The sequence below is a fragment of the Chanos chanos genome, chromosome 4 (genome assembly GCF_902362185.1).
Source record: "Chanos chanos chromosome 4, fChaCha1.1, whole genome shotgun sequence".
NCBI classification, from domain to species: domain Eukaryota; kingdom Metazoa; phylum Chordata; class Actinopteri; order Gonorynchiformes; family Chanidae; genus Chanos; species Chanos chanos.
This window is the reverse complement of record NC_044498.1, coordinates 18,473,481-18,495,064: the sequence shown is the minus strand read 5'-3', so window position 1 is coordinate 18,495,064 and position 21,584 is coordinate 18,473,481. Positions and strand designations below refer to the sequence as shown.

Below are 21,584 nucleotides of genomic sequence, written 5' to 3'. Positions count from 1 at the left end.
CTACAAATTCACTAGTGTTTAACTCCAAGACTGTTTACAATATATGGTCAAGATTGGGATGATGGAAACAATCTCAGAGTCACTTGAACACTGGCCAGTTTGTTGTGTGGATCTTGATATCGGGTTCTGAGCTAAGTAAAGACCATGCTTTAGATTGAGGTCTAAAATTCTTGTTTTGACTTGGTTCTAGAGCAAGGTAAAGATTTTGTTTTAGAGTACAAAGAAGGCTTTAGATCTAGGTTTCATAATCGGATGTGCTCAGTATTGAATATTGGGTTGAGTGTTAGGTCTAGACATTTCAAAAACACTGTCAACCTCATCAATTTGTTCATGGTCACCCCCCCCCCCCCCCCCGGACACACACACATTTTTTCTCATTAGCAAAACTTTTCCCACAGAGCAGCATTTTCACTCCGCTGTACAGCACAATATCCAGTCAAGTCTTTTCTGTGAGATCTCTGCTGAAATATTTACAAATGTATTTTCTGGTGCCAAAGCTCAAGCTTAATGAAATTTTGATGTACAACTTTCTGATGGTTCACGCTAGAAAAGGCAGATTAGTTTTATCTTTCCAGAGCAGACTGACTCACTAATGTTGCCTGAATCTTCATCACCTCACCTCATATGCCTACATCACACTCTTTATGTATTAATATCTCCATCACCGCTGCATTCAAAATGAACAACAACACACAGCTTCGGCTGGTCACTGAATCCTGAAGTTAACTTATACTATTGAAATGGTTTTTGTTCATGTTTGTTCTGCTTGGGGATATGCATTATTATTACCTGCTCAGTGTCAGCATAGTTTGTGTACACTGTGTGAAGATGATAGATCTTTTGTCAAATCAATTTATAAATAAAGTTCCAACAACATCACCTTCTTCCCTGACTGTAAAACGGAGCAAGCTGGATATAGCGTACCTACTAATTACCATTTGCATTTAAAAATGTTACTCTTTCCTCTATTTCAGTATCCCAGTATAAGTGTAATAACTTCAGCCCTTTGTTGGCATGTTGCTGTGCTATTTGAATAGATTCAAATGTGTGGCTTGGCGCCCAGATGATGATCTTATTTTCTGTTAGACATTTGCATGCCTTTACCCATGTCTGTTGACTGTCACACTGTTGCTCTCTTGATCTGTTAGTTCCCATGGCAGTTAACCGTTGCACATAAAACGCTGCCTCCAAAAACAAGTACAAGAGAATGCTGACTCACTAACAGACTGGGTTAGCTAATGCCGCTCATGTAGCTCTGAGAAGCAGACTGATCTCTTCACATATATATTCGTGCATGCGCGTGTGCGTATGTGTGTGCATGCATGCTTGTGTGCGTATGTGCGTGTGTGTGTTTGCGTGTGTGTATATATATGCACGTCTCACATAGTCCTAGATTAGACTTCAGTGGGGAAAAAAGCCACAGTTTGGATGTTCTTACACGAATGAAGACAATTGTATGTTTAATATTCAAATACTCCCAGTACAGTTACTTTCTGGGAACTTGAATAACTTGTTCAGGATGAAAGAGCTGACTAATTTGACTAATTAAATGGCTGGGTTCTCTACTATGGCTGTTGACAGTGTTCAGAGTCAGGGTTAGGGTTAGGGTGGGAACACAACCTGCTGTAAATGTGCAGGTGGGTATTACCTCTGAGGCCGACACACAGAAAGAGTAATATAGTATTTCAACGCTATTTTAGGAGCATTTTAGGGGTTAGGGGTTTGTGATTCTCCTTTTAGTCAAAAATGCCATGATGGGTTGTAAAGGGTTGCAGCGTAGAGGACCTGTGAACTTTTTTTCATATACATTTTTCACATAAAGTCATATTTGTTTTTCTCTTGATGCAGAACAGTTTGTTATGCTGTCTTTGGAAAATGAGATAGTTTCATCTGATAGCTTAGGGTTTACATTACTCAGCAAACAACGTCGTTTGGGCAGAAATAGCACTCTCCTTCAAGTACATGGCTGTGGCTTGAGAACAGTAAATAGCACAGATGAAAAGATATGTAACGTCTATTATGTATTGTCAGTCATGAGTTGGTTGTTTTAATCACTTGTCCAAATTAGTTTATTACTATCACTGTCAGTTGGGCAACTTATATGCAAGACCTCATTATATTTGACCTTTTGACTTGATAGGATAAAGGGTCACATATAAGTTTATGCTGTATACAACACCACTGAAGGAACAAAGCATTTCAGTCTCTGTGCAGAATAAAGATTAAGGTTATATTATGCTGTTATGCTGTGCAATGCAATTGCAATATATTGATTCTGCCTGGGAGCAGACTTTAAGCTTGTGTGATTCATATAGAGATGTGTAAAAGAAGATCAATATTGTCATCTTTTGAGGCTCTTCCAATTTCAGTATTCAGTATTCAGGCATCAGTAGGCCCACTTCATAGAGGAGATGTGCTCTGAATGTGTCCACAGAGAGCCTGTTAGATTCAGAATTGGATCCCTGCAGCTCAATGCACATAACATATGTATTACACATGTATTACACTACAACTCTCCAGGCTAGAGCCCGTTCAGTCTTAGTGAAGGAAAAGATAAAACAGCTAGGCAGACAGACAGACAGACAGTCAGACATGCAGACAGGCAGAAAACAGCAGGCAGGGGATATTGATATTTAGAGTGGAGGATTTTTGGTGTGAGGAACATATTTTTTTACTTCATTTTTTTTCTCCTTTTCTAAAGAGGGCATGAGCAGTGTTTGATCTATGTGTATCGTTATTGTGTGTGTGGCAAAAACGTTTAGCTTAATGAATGTGTGAGATCCACGCTTCATTAACAGTTACGCTATGATGATATTGTTGGTACGGTATGGTATTGCTTTTTCATGTAGATGAAGTAACTGCCCCTAGTCTTTCTAAGGGCTTAGGTTCTTCCAAAAAGAAAGCACCAGATTTAGTAAGAACATGTATCAAGATACTGTGAATGCACCAAAAAAATGCATTCATTGTCTTAATTATCAATAGCATGAGTATTAGCAGTTGGATTCGTCTGATATTGTGCAGTGGTGTGTATGAAGGTAGCCTTTGTTTTTTAAAACAGTGAACAGCATTGTCACTCTTTCCCTCGCTCTCTGTTTTACTGGAGGAGAGGGCTGTCAGTGAGAGTTTAGGTTCTCTTCTCTCTGTGTCGTAATTGTGTATGACTGGTCAGTGACAGTCATCCTGCTGAGTCAGCATAGTTCCACCACTGACGCATACACAGCTCACCTCAGACACTAGCCTCCTGTTACCATGACACTTTTCACATCATCACTGTTTTGCCTTTGCTGAGTGTTCAATATCCATCGGCTGTGCTCAGGGCCAGGATTTTTATGGCTTCCATTTTAGGTAGTCTCATAAGGCGGTCTTGCAGAGACCCAGTGGAAAACAGTTAGTATCCATCCAACCAAAGTACAGTGCAGTAGAAACACAACGCACTCTCCAGGAGCTGCATGCCAGCTTTAGTTACTCTCCTGTGCTGAATCTGTGAGTATATTTATATGTTAATCTATCATGTGGCAGCACTGAGTCGGACTGATGTGTGGAAAACTGTTTATATACGAGCACATGTTTTCTTAGAGAGAAACAAACATTTGCACTGATTTTCATATATTTTTAATGCACATATTACATATGCTTTAAATAAATCAACAGCACATTCAGTCTCTACTCAGACTTAATTGTGTTACCCCCTCCCCCCCTTTCTATAGCTCTACTGCATGAACATAAGGGCAACACTGTACTGTGGGAATACAAGACAGTGGCAACTACATTTCATTTGCACTGACAGACCACCATGCAAGATTACAGATTAAAATAAATTAGTTCCTTTACACACTTGGTAGTGATCTTAAAGGTTTTTTGGTGCATTTTAACCCTCACCTTTGCATTTGTCACAACATTTGTATTTTATGTTATATACAGTATATTATACACTTGGTTTTTTTTAGACCAAATCTCTGACTTTCCATAATGATTGGAAATGCTCTCAAAACAACATTGATTTACCCTGCCATTAACAATAGAGAAAAGAGAATCGATTTCAAAAATGTTAAATGGAGTCAGTAAAGAGTTTTCTGAATGATGTTGTCAATAGTGTTTTCACTTATTCTCACAGTGTACAGGCATTGCATACTGCTCCTGATTTTTGGACAATATGCAAAAATGTTTCAGAAATGTAAACAAGAAAAATATGGTGAATATTGTTCAACTTAAAATATATATATATATATATATATATATGAAAGTGCCATGGCAGTTTTGTTTCATAGGGATCATATTCAAATTAGGCCCTTATGTCAACATAGGTGAACTTCCCCTTTTAGACTGTATGTAATGCTAATCCTGATCTGAGATAATGGACGGGTTTTAGTGCAGGTCATGTGAGCTGAGTGATGTATATATTTCAGAGGACTGAAGTCTTCAAGCTCCAGGCCTCTGCACTCTGCTCCAACGCCACCCAGAATGGCCTGCTTCATTCTCTTCCCCCATGCAATAATGTGTAGGACTTACAACTTCAAAATATAATTCATAAAATATGACATCAAAGTAGCAGACCAGTCTGACAAATGCGCAATAAAAATAAAAGTAAGAAATGAGCAGGACAAGGAAGTCAAAAAAAAAAATTTAAAAAAAAATTGGCAAGTCAGTAATGTCGACCAAGAAATCCCTGTGGAATTTAAAGAGGCATATTTTCCCAAAAGCATGATGCTGCTTTATGCAATCATAGCAGTTTTAAAGGAGGCAAAGGTGAGCACCAGAAATGACATTAGAATATAAATTTGGACAAATTGAAAGCTAGTATCATACGTTAATTACCTCATGTTCCTGGTGGCAACATGACTTACAACACAATTGCACTTTCATTTTGAATAGATGAGCTATAGGCTAACCCTATAGGTTAGCACATCGTAACCTATTATCAGATTAGGCCTAATATTGCTTGTTTTAAAAGTGAACATAAAACTTCCATATGTTCCCTATTCAGAAGAATAATCTGAATAATTACCTGTTTCATGTGGTTTTATTCCCTGAAACCTTAACCTAAATCACAAATATTCATTGCTTATTAATGTGTATGCCTGAAATAACTCATTGTAGTTCTCAACAAAACTTTGGCTAGTTCCTGTGCACTTGCACAGGCTTATGGGGGTTGAAATTGATTGGATCATGTAAGGTTAAGGAAGTAGCCTTCCTCACTAAACAAATTTCATTATAAAAAATAGACTTATTACTCGGATAATTTATTCGTGCAGGTGCTGCCAAACACAAATAATGATGCGTCTGAGAAAACCCAAGTCAGAGCGGAATTGCGATGCAGAGACGCATGTTGTTTCTTGTTTGAGCAAGAGCAGTACTGGAGCAGAGCACGGGCCTGGATGTGGAGTGGAGGTGCAGAGAGTGCAATGAGAAAAAGCTTGACCGGTCAGTTTTGTTCACACACTCTGGTTAAGTGTTAGGACAGCACTGCGTCTTTGGACATACAACTGGGCACAGCTTACAATTTGGTGATATTTCATAAACAGTGTTACCATTTTCAATGAACTGCTGTGCAAATTAAATTCGCTCTCAAATGCACTAATTTCCAGCGGCATGTGCATTTTTAATCATTGTTCAGGGTTAAGAGACTCTTATGTGCTTTTTGTGCAATTGATTCACTCTGTTAAACTTTAACCTGTCATTATTCATTATGAACAATATGGATTTAGTTATTCCACTCAAAACCCCCCCTGTTCAAATACTTGTTTAGTACATAAAATGCAAGATTAGTATGTGTGCTTTCTCTTCTTAACCTTCATCAACCTCAGAAAGCTTAATGAATATTTTGATAAGTGTACGCAGAAACACACACACACACACACACACAGACACATCTGCATCTGCCATACTGTCAAACATTTTTTGATAAATTTCACCAAATATCAGTGCTCTTGCTGGTGGAGCAGTTGCGATGCAGCTTTTGGAAGCCTTTGAGGTGAAAGCAAAGCGTGCGCTCTGTCCATTCTTTTGTCTGGATCCCCATGTTCTCCGCTCCATTTCTGCTTTCACACGAAAGTGTGTCAGAAATGTAGGTCATTCCTTTTTTTTTTCTGAGGCTCAGTCAATTCAATTTGGTAAAATGATAAGAAGGTATCAAATTTAAACACCACCCAAGTGCTTTGGGGCAAGGCGGAGACACTGGAGTCTGCCATACTTAAAATACCGGTTCCTCTGTGTGGCCGTTCCTCGAGAGAGAAAGAAAGAGAGGGAGAAAGAGAAAGAGAGAGAAGGAAAGTGATGGAGAGACAGACAGAGAGAGAGCTTATTGGATTGGTCATCAAATCCTAGATGAAAAGTGATTGTGAGGGAGCGTGTGAATATCCATATTTTTAGTATAGTAATATTATAATATATTTTGAATTTGTGAAGTAATTTAAAATCCGTGCACCACAGTCACATAAGTAACTGAGTGATGCAAGCCTTTTCTATTACATATAATTATCCAGTGCAGGTTTTGTTTCAGTCTTTTATTGTTTCCTTACTCTTCCTCTCTGGCAGAGTCAGTTAGTTTTCAGTTAAAATGTTTGAATAGCAGCCACTGCAACGTGATGCTTGGATCTGGACCCAAGATTGCAAGAAGTCTGTTTTGTGCAACCAGCATTAAATTTAATGGTTTTAGCATGACACAGTAATTCAAAAGCATTTTCACTCCACCCTGTAGGTAGTTTCATTGTCCACTTGACTTTTATTTTATTTATGAATTTTTCATAGGAGCTAAAGGAGTCTTCTTGCAGCAATTTCACGTTGGATCCCTTTGATCTAAGCCTTGTTCCTTTGAGAAACCACACATCACATTAAATGAGAAAATGAATTTCTTGCCACCTGCTATTGTCCAAGTATCAAAGGATCTCTTGATCCCTTTACAAAGATCTTAGTAGGAAGGGTGGGTGTGTGTGTGTGTGCGTGCATGTGTGCGTGCTAGGAATGTGTGTTGTTTTTTAATAGAGGACATTGGGCTATGTCTGTCTGTCCACTGAAGACTCATAGTGACATATGAATGCCTCACATTGTATTTGGGGTCAGTTACCAAAATGTGTTCCATAATATTCATAAGGCATTTGATCACGGACGGGATTTTTTTGTTTGATTGTTTTTGTTGAGAGGGCATGGATAAATAGTTTTAGAAAGTTCTGTTGGAATAGAATGCATTACTCTTCATACTTAACACTTTAACTGAAAGACATAAAGACTCAACATTTGTCTGGTTGGTCACCCATCACCATCCAATCTTTATTAGCTCAGACGGTTAACTACCATCAGCATGTTGGTTCCTGTGACTTTCAAAACCGTGCCTTTGTCGCTAATTATGCTAATATATGTATGAGAAGTTGGGAGTAGAAATTTATCTATGATCTGGAGATTGTTCCATTTCATTATATCTCTTAATTGCTAGTAGATAGAGGATATTGTTCTTATTTGAAAAGGCATAGTGGAAGAATGAAATAAATGCATCTTTTTCAACAATGCGATGATGACCATCTCCCATATACATAGGAGCGGAGAGTAGAATCATTGATTGTTTAAAGTCATGCTTTATACTTTACGTAGACATTGCATCAACTTCTGCAGCCCCAGAGGTTCTCTGAAACACACTCCTGAAGCAGGGACGTCCAAACTCAGACACACAACCGTGCCTTGCTGAGTCAATTAAAAAGACTAGAGTTTGGAAACACTGCATTATTGACTTCACTGAAAGAAGTCAAAGATGTCAAAATCAAGCAACATGGATTTCCATGCAGCACACCCAGATAAGACACTGTCTAACAGGGTAGAGTTGTGTCCTATATCATGGCTTTCCATTTGTTCCACGTTTGCTGACTGAGGTTGGGAGTCCACAAGAAAACAAGGGGTCAGGCTGCCTTGGGTGAATGAGTCATCCAGATTCCATCTCCCTCTTTACCTCAGTGTAGCCACTGATGCTCAGGAGTATATGTAGTTGTGGCCAGCGCTGAGTGAATGGTATCTTCAGTCACTTGGTGATGCTAAACCACTTTTTTTGTGGAAAATCATATACCTGCCTCACCCACTTCACCTGAGGTACCTGTTTTGTGAGGGGGAGTCTTCGATATGGGTAGTAATAGGAATTCCAAAATGGAAAAGATAGGGAATAGTTAAAGTGAAAAAAGCAACATGTTGTGTAGAAAGAGACTTAGAACATTTTCTGGGACTCTTTGACATTGGGGAAAACCTTGGAGAATAAGCTTCCCTGATGAATGGATGGAGAAAATCTTTTGTGCTTCAGCAGCTGTTAAGTGAACAAGGCCACTGTACCCTAGACACCTAGACATCTCTTGTTGAGATTTTTCATGTTTAGACTGAGTGCTTGTACCACAGAGCTGTGACCATCTATTCCTACTGACCAATCTGATTCATACGAGCCAATTATGTCCCTGTCGGCTTTTAATGCGAAACCATTGTTTTAGATTGATGCACAGCAACAAGGTTATAGCAGACCTTTTGTGTTTTATTTATTTATTTATTTTTTATCTTGCTTTTTGGAAGACTGAGGTGTGTGGTCTGGGCTGATAAGCCCACTGGGCTTCTGGACGTCTAAGCTCTCCCAGTCTGGGCAGTTAGCTCTTTCTTGCTCCGGTCAGCTCCAGGGAGACATTAGAGTGACAGAGGCGATGACACGTACTTCTTTTCTGTCAGAACGAATGCACAAATCGGGGGGGGGGGGGGTCTGCCCAGAGACGGCAGAAGCTTTATGACTCCTATTGTGCTGTTGAAAAGAAGGGTGCAGTGAAAAATGGTTCCATTGCTCACCATCGGAGAGAGGGAGAGAGAGACAGAGAGGGAGAGCAGAGAGAGACAGAGAGAGAGAGAGGGACAGAGGCAGAGAGAGAAACAGTGAAAGTGAGACAGGGAGATAGAGACCCACACTCCCCTTTTTTGCTTGGGCAAGAGCAGTGTGGCCTGGAATAACTAGTTTAGGCCTGTTTTAAATGGCTTTGTTCTGTCCGATTCATACTAAATTGGCTTTCTGATTATGGCAATGCTCAAATAAGTAGAGTTGATATGTACCTGGATGGTTTGTAAATATTGATTTGGTTACTTTGTGTGGATCATTTCTGTGTGAGAGATATTTTTTGGTGTTCTCAAGGTATTTCCGACCTGGAGGTCCAGTTTGGTTCTGTCCATTCTGTTTTTTTTTAACAGAATACAATGTTCCTACAAATCTCTAAACTAAATTAACTGTATTCTGAAACACACCTGTCTGAGAATTTGCCCAAACCAAGCCTTTCTGCTACGCTATTTACGAACAGTGTGTGTGCGTGTGTGTGTGTGTGTGTGTGTGTGTGTTTGTACACGTGCGCATGTGTATTTGTGAGTGGTTCAGAGGTCCAACAATAAACACCATTCCAGTCTTTTCAACCAATCTGAAATTCCCCTAACACTCATTGAAGGAATGATTTTATTTACTCCTCTGTCCACTTGCACTTGGATGATTCGTGTGGTGTTTGTTTATGAGTCAAGACTCGTTGTTAGGAATAGTCAAGCAGTGATTTTGCTAATTCACTTTTGTACAGTCACTAAACGATGTCAAAGCTGTGGCATTTTCTCTCCTCTGTTGTTGCTGAAGTTGAGCCATTTTAGATTGCTTCATTGATTTACTGACACACCAGATGGACTATGTCACTTCATCCAGGGATGTAATCCCTCTTTAGCCATAAATATGCCAAAAGAGAATACAAACATTTACTCTTACCATTTTCTCCACTGACTGTAGAGACCACTGCTTTCCCTTAGAGACCTCTCCGTCATTTTAAGCTGTGTAAATGTTGGATTTAAGATTTGCTTTGTTGCTGATTTGTGGGAACAGGACTCCTGGATGCTAACTCTCCTTCCCTTCTTTCTCTCTCTCTTTCTTTTTTGCTTGTAACTCAGTGCTGGAGGAAGGCCCAGAATGCAGTACATGATATCTAGTTTGACGAGGTTTATTTTGGAACCTGACAACATGTTGTACCGCTCAGGACAAAAATACAGACACTGATTCATGTCTGTACTTGTCTGTGACAATTCTACTTTTTTTTTTTATCACTGGCTGGGTTTCATGTCTTGGGTCTAGGAGCCAAACTAGTGGTCGAAACGTGTCAGAGTTCTCTTGGTGTTAAGATAACGCTGTTTGTCCTTGTGAAGAATACTGAGGCACTGGTGACTTCAGCTAGGAACTTGCGTAATGAGAGCAGGTTTTTAAATAGAGGAAGACTGACCTTAATAAAACAGGTAATGATTATAACACTCACACTACTACCACTCTGAGTGCTGCTGTTCACTCTAGGACTAATGCCATACTACAACTGATTGTAAAGTAAGGGAAGAGCACAAGTCAATGATAATTGTTTTTAATGCTAAGCAGTGCAGGCTTGATTGATTATGGTGGCTGCGACTTTGTCATCTGTCATTTGCACAGTGGAAGCGTTAATGTAGTCTGTCTTCTTTAACGCAGGCTTTCCGCAGCTGCCCCCACAACCCCCCTCCCCCCCCAACCTCCTCCCGGCCCATATTCCTCTCCTCAAACGCACTCTCACACGTAAACCTTCCCAACCCCCCTCTGCCACAAGGAGTTTGTTCTGCGAGGGCTGCTGTCCAGAATGCAGTCTTCCAATTACACACCCACCAGTGTGCTCAGTTTTTCCCTGCATTCGTTTCTAAAAAGCAGAGAAGAATATGTGAGGGGACTTTTAGGGCAATGGGATGAAGCGTTTCTCTTTCATTTGAATGATAAGCACTTTTCCTGCTTTGACCTGTACTCAAATATGACTTGCTTATCTTGCAGTTTGTGGAATATCCAGATATGATGTTACAATGGATTCGCCTCCTCCCAGAAACACGGAAGTATTTTTCCAAGATAGAAAGTCATTCATGCAGGGATGGACTGACAAATAGGAACTGCACTATAGATACTTTGAAAATATTATCAAAAAGAGAATTACTTCGCTTTGGTCCTGCAACTTGTTTTGGATAAACTAAGTTACCTTTGTAACTGTTGATCTCCCAAGTGTCTTCCTAAGACAAGAAAAGTGAATGCCAACGAGTAAATAACAGTTATTGCTCAATTAAAGTCAATGGGTTGGAATAACATGCCGATCTATAAATTGTAAACTCCATGTCGTAATGATTTGTTCAGCATACCCACAAATGTTTTTATTTAATAAAACAATATTGTTGAGTCTTTTCTTATCATGAAATGGTTGTGTAGTTAGCTTTGATGTTGTACTTGACTTACGCTCCTGTTTGCCAGAAGCAACACTAAAGTAACGTAATGAGAGAGAGACAGAGAGAGAGAGAGAGAGAAAGAAGGAGAGAAAGAGAGAGAGATGTGGAATATGTGTGATTAGTGTCCTACGGTTTGCAGGCCTCACAGTTTTGCTCTTTGCTCGAGCCTGACTGCTTCCAGCACCATGCTGTGTTCACTCTCTTTAAAAAGAGACTTCAAAGAGAAGCTTTTATAGCAGGACTGGAAATGTTAACCTTTGACTCAAAGCGTCCCCCCACAAGCAAACAGTGGCTGTTAAATTGATTTGAGGAGAGACGCTGCTTCACTTTATTCTCTCTTAGTCACTTCCGGTAGTAAAATGAATGTTTCTGTTCAGTGTTTAGGACACACAACTTGGTCATAACCTCCACAGGAATAGTAATTAAAAGACAGCGAGCAAACCGGCTGTACGAAAGTTCTCTATAGACAGTGGATATCACATTAGTGCCATTGCAATCCTGTAAAGTGCATGACTAATCTTCAAAATCGAACCAAAGCAGTTGATTGAGCCTTCTGTATGGAACTGTTTCATCTACTCAGTCTTATAGCCTTGGCTGAGACTGAAGTAAAATGCATGGCTAAAACAGTCAGTGACGCTTAGTGGTTGTGAATTCTAAATCTATACATGGAACTCATGCACTAGTGACATGGAACCAATGCTGAACTGTAGCAAATCAGTCTTACACATTGTGTTCCCAATTTTTAAACTATAAGGAAAAGATAGAAGGGTAATGTCCCAACTGACTGTGTGAATGTGAACCAGGAGCAGAGCATAGGCAAGAAAGAAAGTCAAGAAAGTCAACTTTGGGCAAGGGAGGAGATAAAAAACATTGTTTGATATTGAGCACAGCCTCTGTCATTACAGACGGTTACAGACCTTGAAATCTTAACGGTTTGAGAAAATTCCAGTATGCTTTGGGCGTTATGGATCAGCAAGTACTGTGCAGCTTTTTTCTAGGTCGTGCTGTGGGCTGTTGTACCAGTAGATAATGATCTGTTGGCTAAAAGTCATACAGGTATCCAAACCGTTCTGGAACGTTACCAAGAGGAAATCTTTCCTTCTTTAAACTTAGTCACCAGTGCATTTGTGATGGTAACCGATGTATCCTCCTGAAACAAGCACACGTTGGACTCCTTCAGCCTTAGTTTCCTGTTATTTATCTAACTACAGTTTATCCTGTCCTTTCCTTTGCTTAGTTGTTTGTTTGTTTTGTGGGGAAGGGAGTCCCAATTGAGTGTGGTGGTTCAGAACTGATGTGAGGATGAGTGTTACATTGTTGGTGCTGTCCACAGTGCACCCAATTACAACCAACTTTATGTCCCCACCATCCAAAAAGCCTAAATATAACATTAAACTTACAGAAGAAGAAAAGTAATATTTCTGTTATTCGTCTTTCTGAAATGACTGGAGAATAAGTGGGTTTGAGCTATCCGATAAAAAAGATAACAAAAATTCTGAAAAAGGGTTTGTTCCCATAGCAATCAGACTTAAAACAACTAGAGTTTGATGAATACTTTTATTTATGTTTTTTTTAGAAATTTTTTCAACTTTAAAAGAATACTGCTCAGATGCTTTGGGGTTGAAGGCAAGAAGAGCCAGAAATGTGTGATATGTGTTAACATATGTGCCTTAGAGATGGAAGTCTACCATACTCGAGAGTAAAACAAAAGCAAGAGCAGACACTTACTGAGCTCTTACCATTTCAGCATCAGATTTCCATGGAGAGCACGTTACAGTGCTCTCCACAGACACTCCATTGCCTGCTTTAATATTTCACGGGCGAAAAAGGGAGGCGTTGAGATAAAAATGCAACACATTTCTCATACTCTAAAACCACTGAACGTTACATATCTCCCGTGCCACTACCCATTCCTATTACCAGTGGGGCTATGCCGCAGTCCTCTCCTTCTTGCCTTTATCAATAATGGATCCTTAAAGCTACTCAGGGAACAGGTCAGGTCTCTATATGGGAGAAGTGAAATGTTTCATGTGTATCTTGTGTGGCTACGGTGCTTTTTAAATCATCTTAACGAGGCATCTGTGCAGTATGCTCTGAGACTGAGGTTTCATTACCTTCTCCCTGATGTCCTATACAGTATATATGCCTAGAACTTATATACACTTACTCCTTCTCTCTCTCTCTTTACCTCTTTACCTCTCTTTACCTGTGTCTCTCTCTTTCTTTCGTTCCCTCCCTCTTTTTCTCCTTCTCTTTCTTTACCTCTCTCTCTCTCTTTCTTTTTCTCTCTCATACAGAGAGAAAGAGAGAGAGAGAGCGGGAAAAAGACAACATAAGTATACCAGTATATCTTTTGCTGTGTCCTCTGTGATAGTCATTGTCCTCCACTACATATAATTTACATTTGCTAACATTGTTAAACCTGAAGACCTTTACAGGACATTTTTGTATAAATTTGAAGTGTGAAACTGAAGTGTTGTATCCTGCCGTGCGCTTATGCTGTTCACTCCAAGTAGTGACCTACATTTGACTGTAGTAGTACAACCATTATCATATTGATTCTCTTTTTGGTTCTCTCTATTGTTAATGTCTCCTCAAAATGGCTTTTAGAGTCTACTCAGAATAAGAATCAGATCTCTGTTTCTCTTTGTCATTACAGGAAACAGATCTTCTGGACATTTCCTATATAAAAGATGCCAGGTATGGCAAATACAGCAAAACACCCAAGGTAAGCGCCTATTAACAGATTCAGTAAGCACTGCACCAGAAAGCCTATGTGAAATGAATGTCTCAGAGAAACTTGTGGAGCATCTTCATGAGTCCTCATACAAGACCATGCTGATCTTTTCTATTGTAAAATGTTTCAATTTAAGGAAGCACGATACAAATATATTGACCAGAACCAAAGCTCTTTTATGTATTACCAACAAGGGGAAGTTGAATAGGTCTATACATGCCAAAAACACAAGAATATTTATTCATGACACAATATCACTGCAGTTTCAATGATGTGGCCCTTCCTTTAATTAAATGAATTATCCACAATATATGCGCTTCAGGTATCAAAGCTGCAGTTTTTGTAAGACTAGTACATGCAGTCACAAAATAAAAGGCAAAGTAACTTTCGTGAAACTGTCTAAAGAATAATAGAGTTTTCTCTTTTGCATTGATTAGTTTCTCCCCATGCTGCTAATAATGACTTAATTACATTCTCTGGTCGATATCAAAGAGATGTACTTTCAAACATGCAGCTCGATCTAAGGCCCGAACCGACAAAGGGTGTTGTGTTTCCTGAAAAGGTTGCTGAATACATTACAGCTCAGTGAGGAGATTCTATCATGGCAGACAAAGCGGTCAAGGCACACATTATGAGAAAGTGGCCAGTGTTTCATGCAGGTGCAGGAGAAAGAGCAAAGGAGACTTTCTTACAGGGGGAGAATGAGGGGCAAAACCATAACACGGTTCAGTCGTAAACAACGACACTTCCTAGTTCCGCTGGAGGTATAGTGATGTATTTGTATTGTCATATTCATAATCATATATTAAATAACCATCTGTCTCTCTTGTAATCAGCTCACAAACTTGAAAAACTTGTTTCTGGATTTTGGACAAAAGAATATTTGAAGCTTGACAATGTTTCCATAGCACATTCATCTCAGTGAATTCAAAAGGGCAAGGAAAACTGTGATTTCCATTCTATGGCACCTTTAATGAACTACAGGCTGTACAAAGTACCTCAGGGGGGGACTGTACAACACTAGGTGGAACAGACTGGAACTTGCAGGTCTGTCTGTTCAAAATAAATGAAAGAAACCTAGCCTTATGCATTTGGGAGGTTTTGTTGCTATTTTTCCATTGTACCGAACTCGTACCGAACTGTGATGTCCAAAACGTGGTGTGAATCGAACCGGGACTTCTGTGTACTGTTACACCCCTAGTTATTACTGATTACTGTGTTTGGTCATGTTAGGAAATGTAAACATACAATTAGTGACTACTAGAAAGCACAGGTTTTTTTCTAGTTTTATGATGGACCTTATCGAATGTGAGTGAGACATAGGTTGAGTTGTTACCAGGAACCATGAATCACGTTTGTCACCAACTATCTGTATTGATGACAAATTCGCTCATGTTGGACATACAGTCTGTTGATACAGAGCCCGTCAATGCATAACGTAATTTCAATGTAATCTGTGTCCACAGTTTAATATACTTATTTAATGAATGTGTTGAACACGCACACATATATGTATATGTATATATATATTTTTTTCTTTTCTTTTTTAAAGGACTTCTTCGCCTTGAAAATGCATATATGAGAATGTAACAGAAATGGTGATGTTTGGATGAATGATAAGTCATTAAAGATAGAACTCACCTCATGCACCAGAGAACAGCGCTGCACTTGCTGTCGAGTCTGAGCAGTCTACATCAAACATTAAAAAAATCTAATCAATGCAGTAAAAATAGAAGCTATGTTTGTCCCATATAACACTGGACTGTGTTGTGAATTCATTTTGTTTGTATAGATTTTTACGTCTTTTCCTTAGTGGTGTTACATTTGTTCAGTTCTCCAACTTCTCCAACTGGTTCTCCACCACTTTCAGTTTTCAGTTCACATCAGCCATATCACAGACGTGTAGTCAGAATGTGTAAAGGTAGCAGAAATTTACAAAAATGACATTAATCTGATTCAGCTTATCTTTTCACATGATTGTGCTCTGTTCACATGTACTGGTTATTCTAAACCTCCATGGACATTAATTGAACTAAATTGTTATGAAATCAGCCATTCAGTCAGAAGCTTTGGCTTTAACTGCCATTACACAAGCAAATGACCATGGCAAAACAAAAGAATTTTCTACTCAAAAACTCAAAATCACTTCTTCGTTAGAGAGTGTTGCATGATGGAGGAGTCCTGGCAGATCACAGAATAAATATTTATTCATCTCAGTGATGATTTTATTGCATTTACTACGGAAAGGCACTTAGTCCAGGAGTGGGGCGTAGACTGAAGCACAGACATTTACAGTCTTCCATAGAGTAGATTTCTAGAGAACTCCTTAAGAGAAACGAAAACAGTTCCATAACAACAAGAAAACAAAGTGGTTCCTTCTTAAAGAGGACTGCACTTTCAAATAATTTCAAAACAGATCTGTTTTTAAAATTCCCAAATAACCATTTGGTCAATACCCAAGTGACAGTGTTGCTCACATCTGTAACGCTCTGCTTTCTCCTTATCATACAAATATGTCTTCTTGATTCTATTCAGATACATTGTATGGAGTTGACCTCCTCAGAGTGAGGTGACAGAGTCATCTTTTTCTTATCATAAACATAACTAAGCCTCCATTACTGTCTGTACAAATTATAATTCATGAATTAGAGAAGCCCCTAAACCTTAGTCAACCATCATAGCGATACTGGAGAAAAAAGAAAAAAGGCACCACCTCTCAAATGACACAGTGGTTAAATTACTGAAAGAATTAGAATGCACTCCATTATAAAAATAAAGACATGGAAGGAGATTATTTAGCAAATAATGAAAATCCCTTTTGTGGTTGAATGACAGGCTGAATACATGATCGTCCATGCATTAGCCAAGATAGGTGGCCTAATTAGCATATGTCCCTTACTTATTTTTCACGCTGAATAGATTTAGTCTCTTGCCCTATGAGTCACTGCTCCTGTTCTGATTAATCACCCTCATGTTGGGTAGGTATTTAAAGTAAGATGCTGACAAACATTTGATTCTGGTGTGTGTGTGTGTGTGAGTGTGTGTGTGTGTGTGTGTGTGTACCTGTTTTTATATCAACATGCTCACAGCTGTCCTGAACACTTTGATCATTCTGCTGTCTAGTTGTCTCAGTGGTCCTTGCTTAACCTTGTCCTTAGATTTTTTGCTATGATTCATGTTTGCACAGAGGCAGACACTGAACTCTCTCAGTATGTTGTCACTGATCTGAGGAAATGTGAAGCATGACTCTCTCCAAGCTTGTGTGCCCCATCCTTCCTTTATGACTCTCAAAATCAAAGACGGTCCCTGGGCTTCTCTACCCTATATACAGAGGGAATGACAGATGGACACATAGACACACATAGAGCTTTCTCAGATGCTATACCTCAAAGAGAGCATTTGCTGAAAGTTTAAGATCTAGCATCTGAGTTGAAAAGATCATGCTATGCTAGATGTGGTGCTCAGTCTCACCCAGTGCATAAATCAGATCTATGCAGAACAGCAACTTATACAGAATGAGAGATTTTTTCTTTTTTTTCCTGTCCATCAGCAGTATCTGTGCAAGAACATTGACTATTTATTGCTAGTGCTGGGAATTAGGTGTAAACCTTATGAGTTCTCCTCAGCATCATAGCGCTTCCTCATGGCTTTCAATCTAAAAGACTCTTTCGTTCAATTTTTTATTTTTAGTTTTTCAACAAGGATATAGCAGAAGTGAGAAATTGATTTTTTGTTTATCGAACCTATATTTGCTAACATAGAAGACAGACTTATCTAGAGCAAAGGACAAATTTGCATCTGTGAGATGCTGCAAGGCTTTGGGGAAACCTTGGGGTTATGTGCCTAACTCACCCACACACTGGCAGGGAGCCTATTTCAATGGCTAAAATTTCTTTTTTAACGTTTTATGCTTATGGTTGTCAGAATTCTTTGAAGAGACTTAAAACCTTCATCTTCCTGACTTACAGTATTCTGCTGTGAGAAAGAGGGAATAATTGAGTCAGGCTAAGACCAAAGAAAGGTAAGAACAAAGTGTTGCAGAAAACCATAACCTGCATTATAAATGTGTGCAGTAAACTTAAAAATACCACCCATAAAGTCTGTACATGCCAGATGATTCATTTACTTCTAACTCAGTATTGAAAAGCCAAAAACAACAAGGTCAACAGTGCGATTAGCTTGAGATTTCCCTTTCCCTCTGGCAGTCAATCAGTTTAATGACATATTATCTTTGTGAGAGAGAGGGCTCGGAGTCTAGAGTCCTCAGAGTCCTACTGGTAAAGGAAACAGAGAAGTGAATGTCAGAGGATACTCTATGACACAAGAGAGGGGTCCAGCCACTCTTATCTGACTGAAGATCATTCCTCGGCTTACAGCAGAACCCCATTCAGCTTTGGCAATTAACCATATCACTCAGCTTTTCTCCTCCTTTTGAGCACCGCTCTCCTTTCAGTGAGGCGGAAACCACAGATACGATTGGTGGTCTTATACGGGAAGAATATCATAAGCTTTTTCCTCCATCTGCATTGTGGTGGGGCTTATGGGCTTTTATGTCTGGAAGAAAAGGTTGTGTGGTTTCATATTTGTTGAGTTTGTTTAGCGTCTGAGACCAGGGCTGTAGATGATGGCAAGTGGAGAGTGCCTCTTCAAAGGCTATTCCTTTGGATGCATTACACCTGGAACACCCAAGCGTGGAGAATCATGGAGCAAAGACATACTGCATGACCAAACTCTGAGGATTTCCCCAAAAATTGGTTATACCAAAGTGTAATTACAATTGTTTCTCGAACATTTAAGCTATGATGGTGTTTTACAGAAAGTTGCTATCACAAGAAAAAGGAAAGATTGAAAAGTAAAAAGGTGCTTCAATCAGATCGAGTTGTTCCTGTGAACTACCCAAAAGAAGTTACACAAAGAGAATGGGTAAAGCACAGCCCAGGCATACCGACTGTGTCGTTTATCTGTGTTGTGCTCTATTGTTTCGTGACTGTTCCTCTTCTAGAGAATACAGTCTGCCAGACTTTAAGTTTGATGTTCATGTATTAATCATTCAATACACTCAACGCAACTTAATCAGAAAGTATGAATAAAACTTGTCAACTTTACAAGAACACCTCCCAAAATGTCACCTTTGGTCAAATTTCAGCCAAGGAGTGGGTCAGGGGCCCTGAAATTCTGCACACAAAAGCATAGAAACACAGCTCCTGATCAGTGTTTGTTCACGTTATGCTAACTTCAGTCTAAGAAACTGAAGACAGAATCTAGTGAGATTTCACTGCCCTTTATTCTCATGAGAGGATGACATAGCAAATCGACTCAGATACTCTCTTTACAGGTTTTATTTACAGTTGCTTTCACTATCCATGAGTGCTAATCAATACTCTGAACCAAATTAACATTCAACACATTAGTTCGTCCCATTCTTTCATACTCTAGCCTGACAGATGAGTTCAGTGTGGTTGACATGTTTAAACTGCAGATCTTTATACTTTCAAAGTTATTCTCAGTGCCTAAATGTATACACAACAGTTGAATCTCTCTCCCCCCAAGAACTCGGTGGCTTGAGCAATATATGCTAATCATACTGTGTGAATAAAGGATCTTTCAGGAAGATCTCAAGTAAAGAGGATTTAAATTGTATATAGATGTATAGGTGTGATTCATGTGGTAATCTGCTCAGAGACCGTGGGTCAGAATGCCTGGACTGACGTGTGTTGTGGTTTTGATGAGTGAGTAGGAGAGATATACTTGACAGAATACCTTGTTAGGGTGTTGCCATAGAGACACAGAGCAGAAGAATGGTATAATGAGTGAAAAGGCCAAGCTCTGACGGTCAGAAGCCGTCAAAGGGGCATTTCTATGTTGTTATGAGAGACAAGAAGCTTTCCAAACACCCTCCAGACCCTTAGCTTGCTCACATGTCCAATACCGTCTTTTCTGGACAAGCTGATCAGGCCCCTCCTGCCTCTCTCAGAAAAGGATCCTCTGTGTGCTCACATGCATATGGGTTTTCAGCTATCATACCCGAGACATGATGATGGTGTGTTTTGGTCCTTAAAAAGAAATTGACAGTGAATTGACAGTCATGTGACCTGAAAGATGAACATCACGTTTTTTATCCTGTATTAATTAAATGTCAACAAAACAAAAGAATCGATGGTATGTGCCATAGAATCAGCTTACAAATACAGGCAGAATATGCATGCAAGTTATATATCTCTGCACTGCAAAGCTTTACCGTGTTACTCAACGGTAAACTCAAATGTTACTGAAGAGTACAATCACTCATTTTAATCAGGTACCACGAACTAAAATGTAGATTATTTAATCAGGTTAAATTGCTTTGATTCATTTGTGTAATAGTACAGCTGGTTAAAATTGATTTAAGTGAAATGTGTAACACTAGGGTTGAAAATAAAATTAACTGGAGGGCAATGTATTGACACTTGCCTGTCACCAGCTTTAAAATTTCATAGGACTCAATGGACAAGTGAGCAGCTGGATACGTTTGAATCCATAGCACAGAAATGTCGCCCTGAAGTGGAGTGGTAATCAAAGTAATCAATATTTATCAATTCGTAAAACTGATCAATTTAAAAAAAGTTTTAAAATGAACTATTAAAACTTTTAAATTAAGTTTAAATTAAAACACTAAAAGATTTAGAATTTTGTTGGTTGATTTTTTGAGTCAGTCTCTTGCATCAAATTTTCCAGTTATTCTAACTGACTTGAAAGAAACTGGAGGAAATTCAAATGATGGTTGCCTTAAGTATTGCTTAGAGGTTGCAGGATAGCTTCTGTACTCTGCAATAGACTGCACTTCATGCAAAGTAGTTTGGAGTGACGGGTTATATTTGGGTAATGACGACAGTACAGTGACCTTTGACCTTTTCCGATTCTTCCATCAAGCTCAGCAAAGCGGAACGGGCAGCTGAGGGCCTAACTGAATTCCAGTCATAAATCTGAAGAGAGAATGGAAGAATAGACACTCGCAGAATTGCCTTCGCCTGGAAACGGCTGTATTCCCAGGAGCAATTTAGTCTGTATCGAAAGGAACATTGCTGATAAAGACAAGCTTCAGCCTTATTTTTCATTCCCTTGTTCCTGTTTTCACAGTTTGATATAGAGTCCAAACTGGCTTTTTTCTGTCTTTTCAAATTAAACCTCGAACTGTGAATGTTAAAATGAACACATTTAAGTCCCCCCTCCAAACCTCTAATGTCAGCGCTTTGACTGATTTAGCTACCTGCATTTTTACTGACTGTATAAGTGTTTTCATAAAAAAAATGGTATTAATCAAGGAATGCTGGCTTCAAATTATAACACAGCCTTGAAAGAGATGTTAAATAATTCAGCACTCAGCAAGTTTCTTATTAGTTAACAGTTAGCAAAAGGCTGTAAATAGCTATGGCAAGTTGTAAACTATTGTGTTGCCTCATGTTCTGAGCAGATAGCAGTGGCAGAGAGCTATCCTGTTCTCTTGGCATGGCACTAATTTTAACTTGCATGTGGACTCTCAGACAGCAGAACTGCCGATCGCACAGCTGTTGACTTGTATATTTTATCTCTTCCTGTGTGACGTTTTCTCTGC

General features: G+C 39.2%; 1 protein-coding gene across 1 annotated transcript in view; it reads left to right on the top strand.

Moving 5' to 3' along the window:
* plcb1l (phospholipase C beta 1-like) overlaps positions 1-21,584 on the top strand; it is an 86,230-nt gene that overhangs the window by 12,055 nt on the left and 52,591 nt on the right. Inside the window, exon 3 of the mRNA XM_030771190.1 lies at positions 13,916-13,984. Coding sequence (XP_030627050.1) covers positions 13,916-13,984 — 69 coding nt within the window. The remainder of the gene's footprint in view (positions 1-13,915; positions 13,985-21,584) is intronic.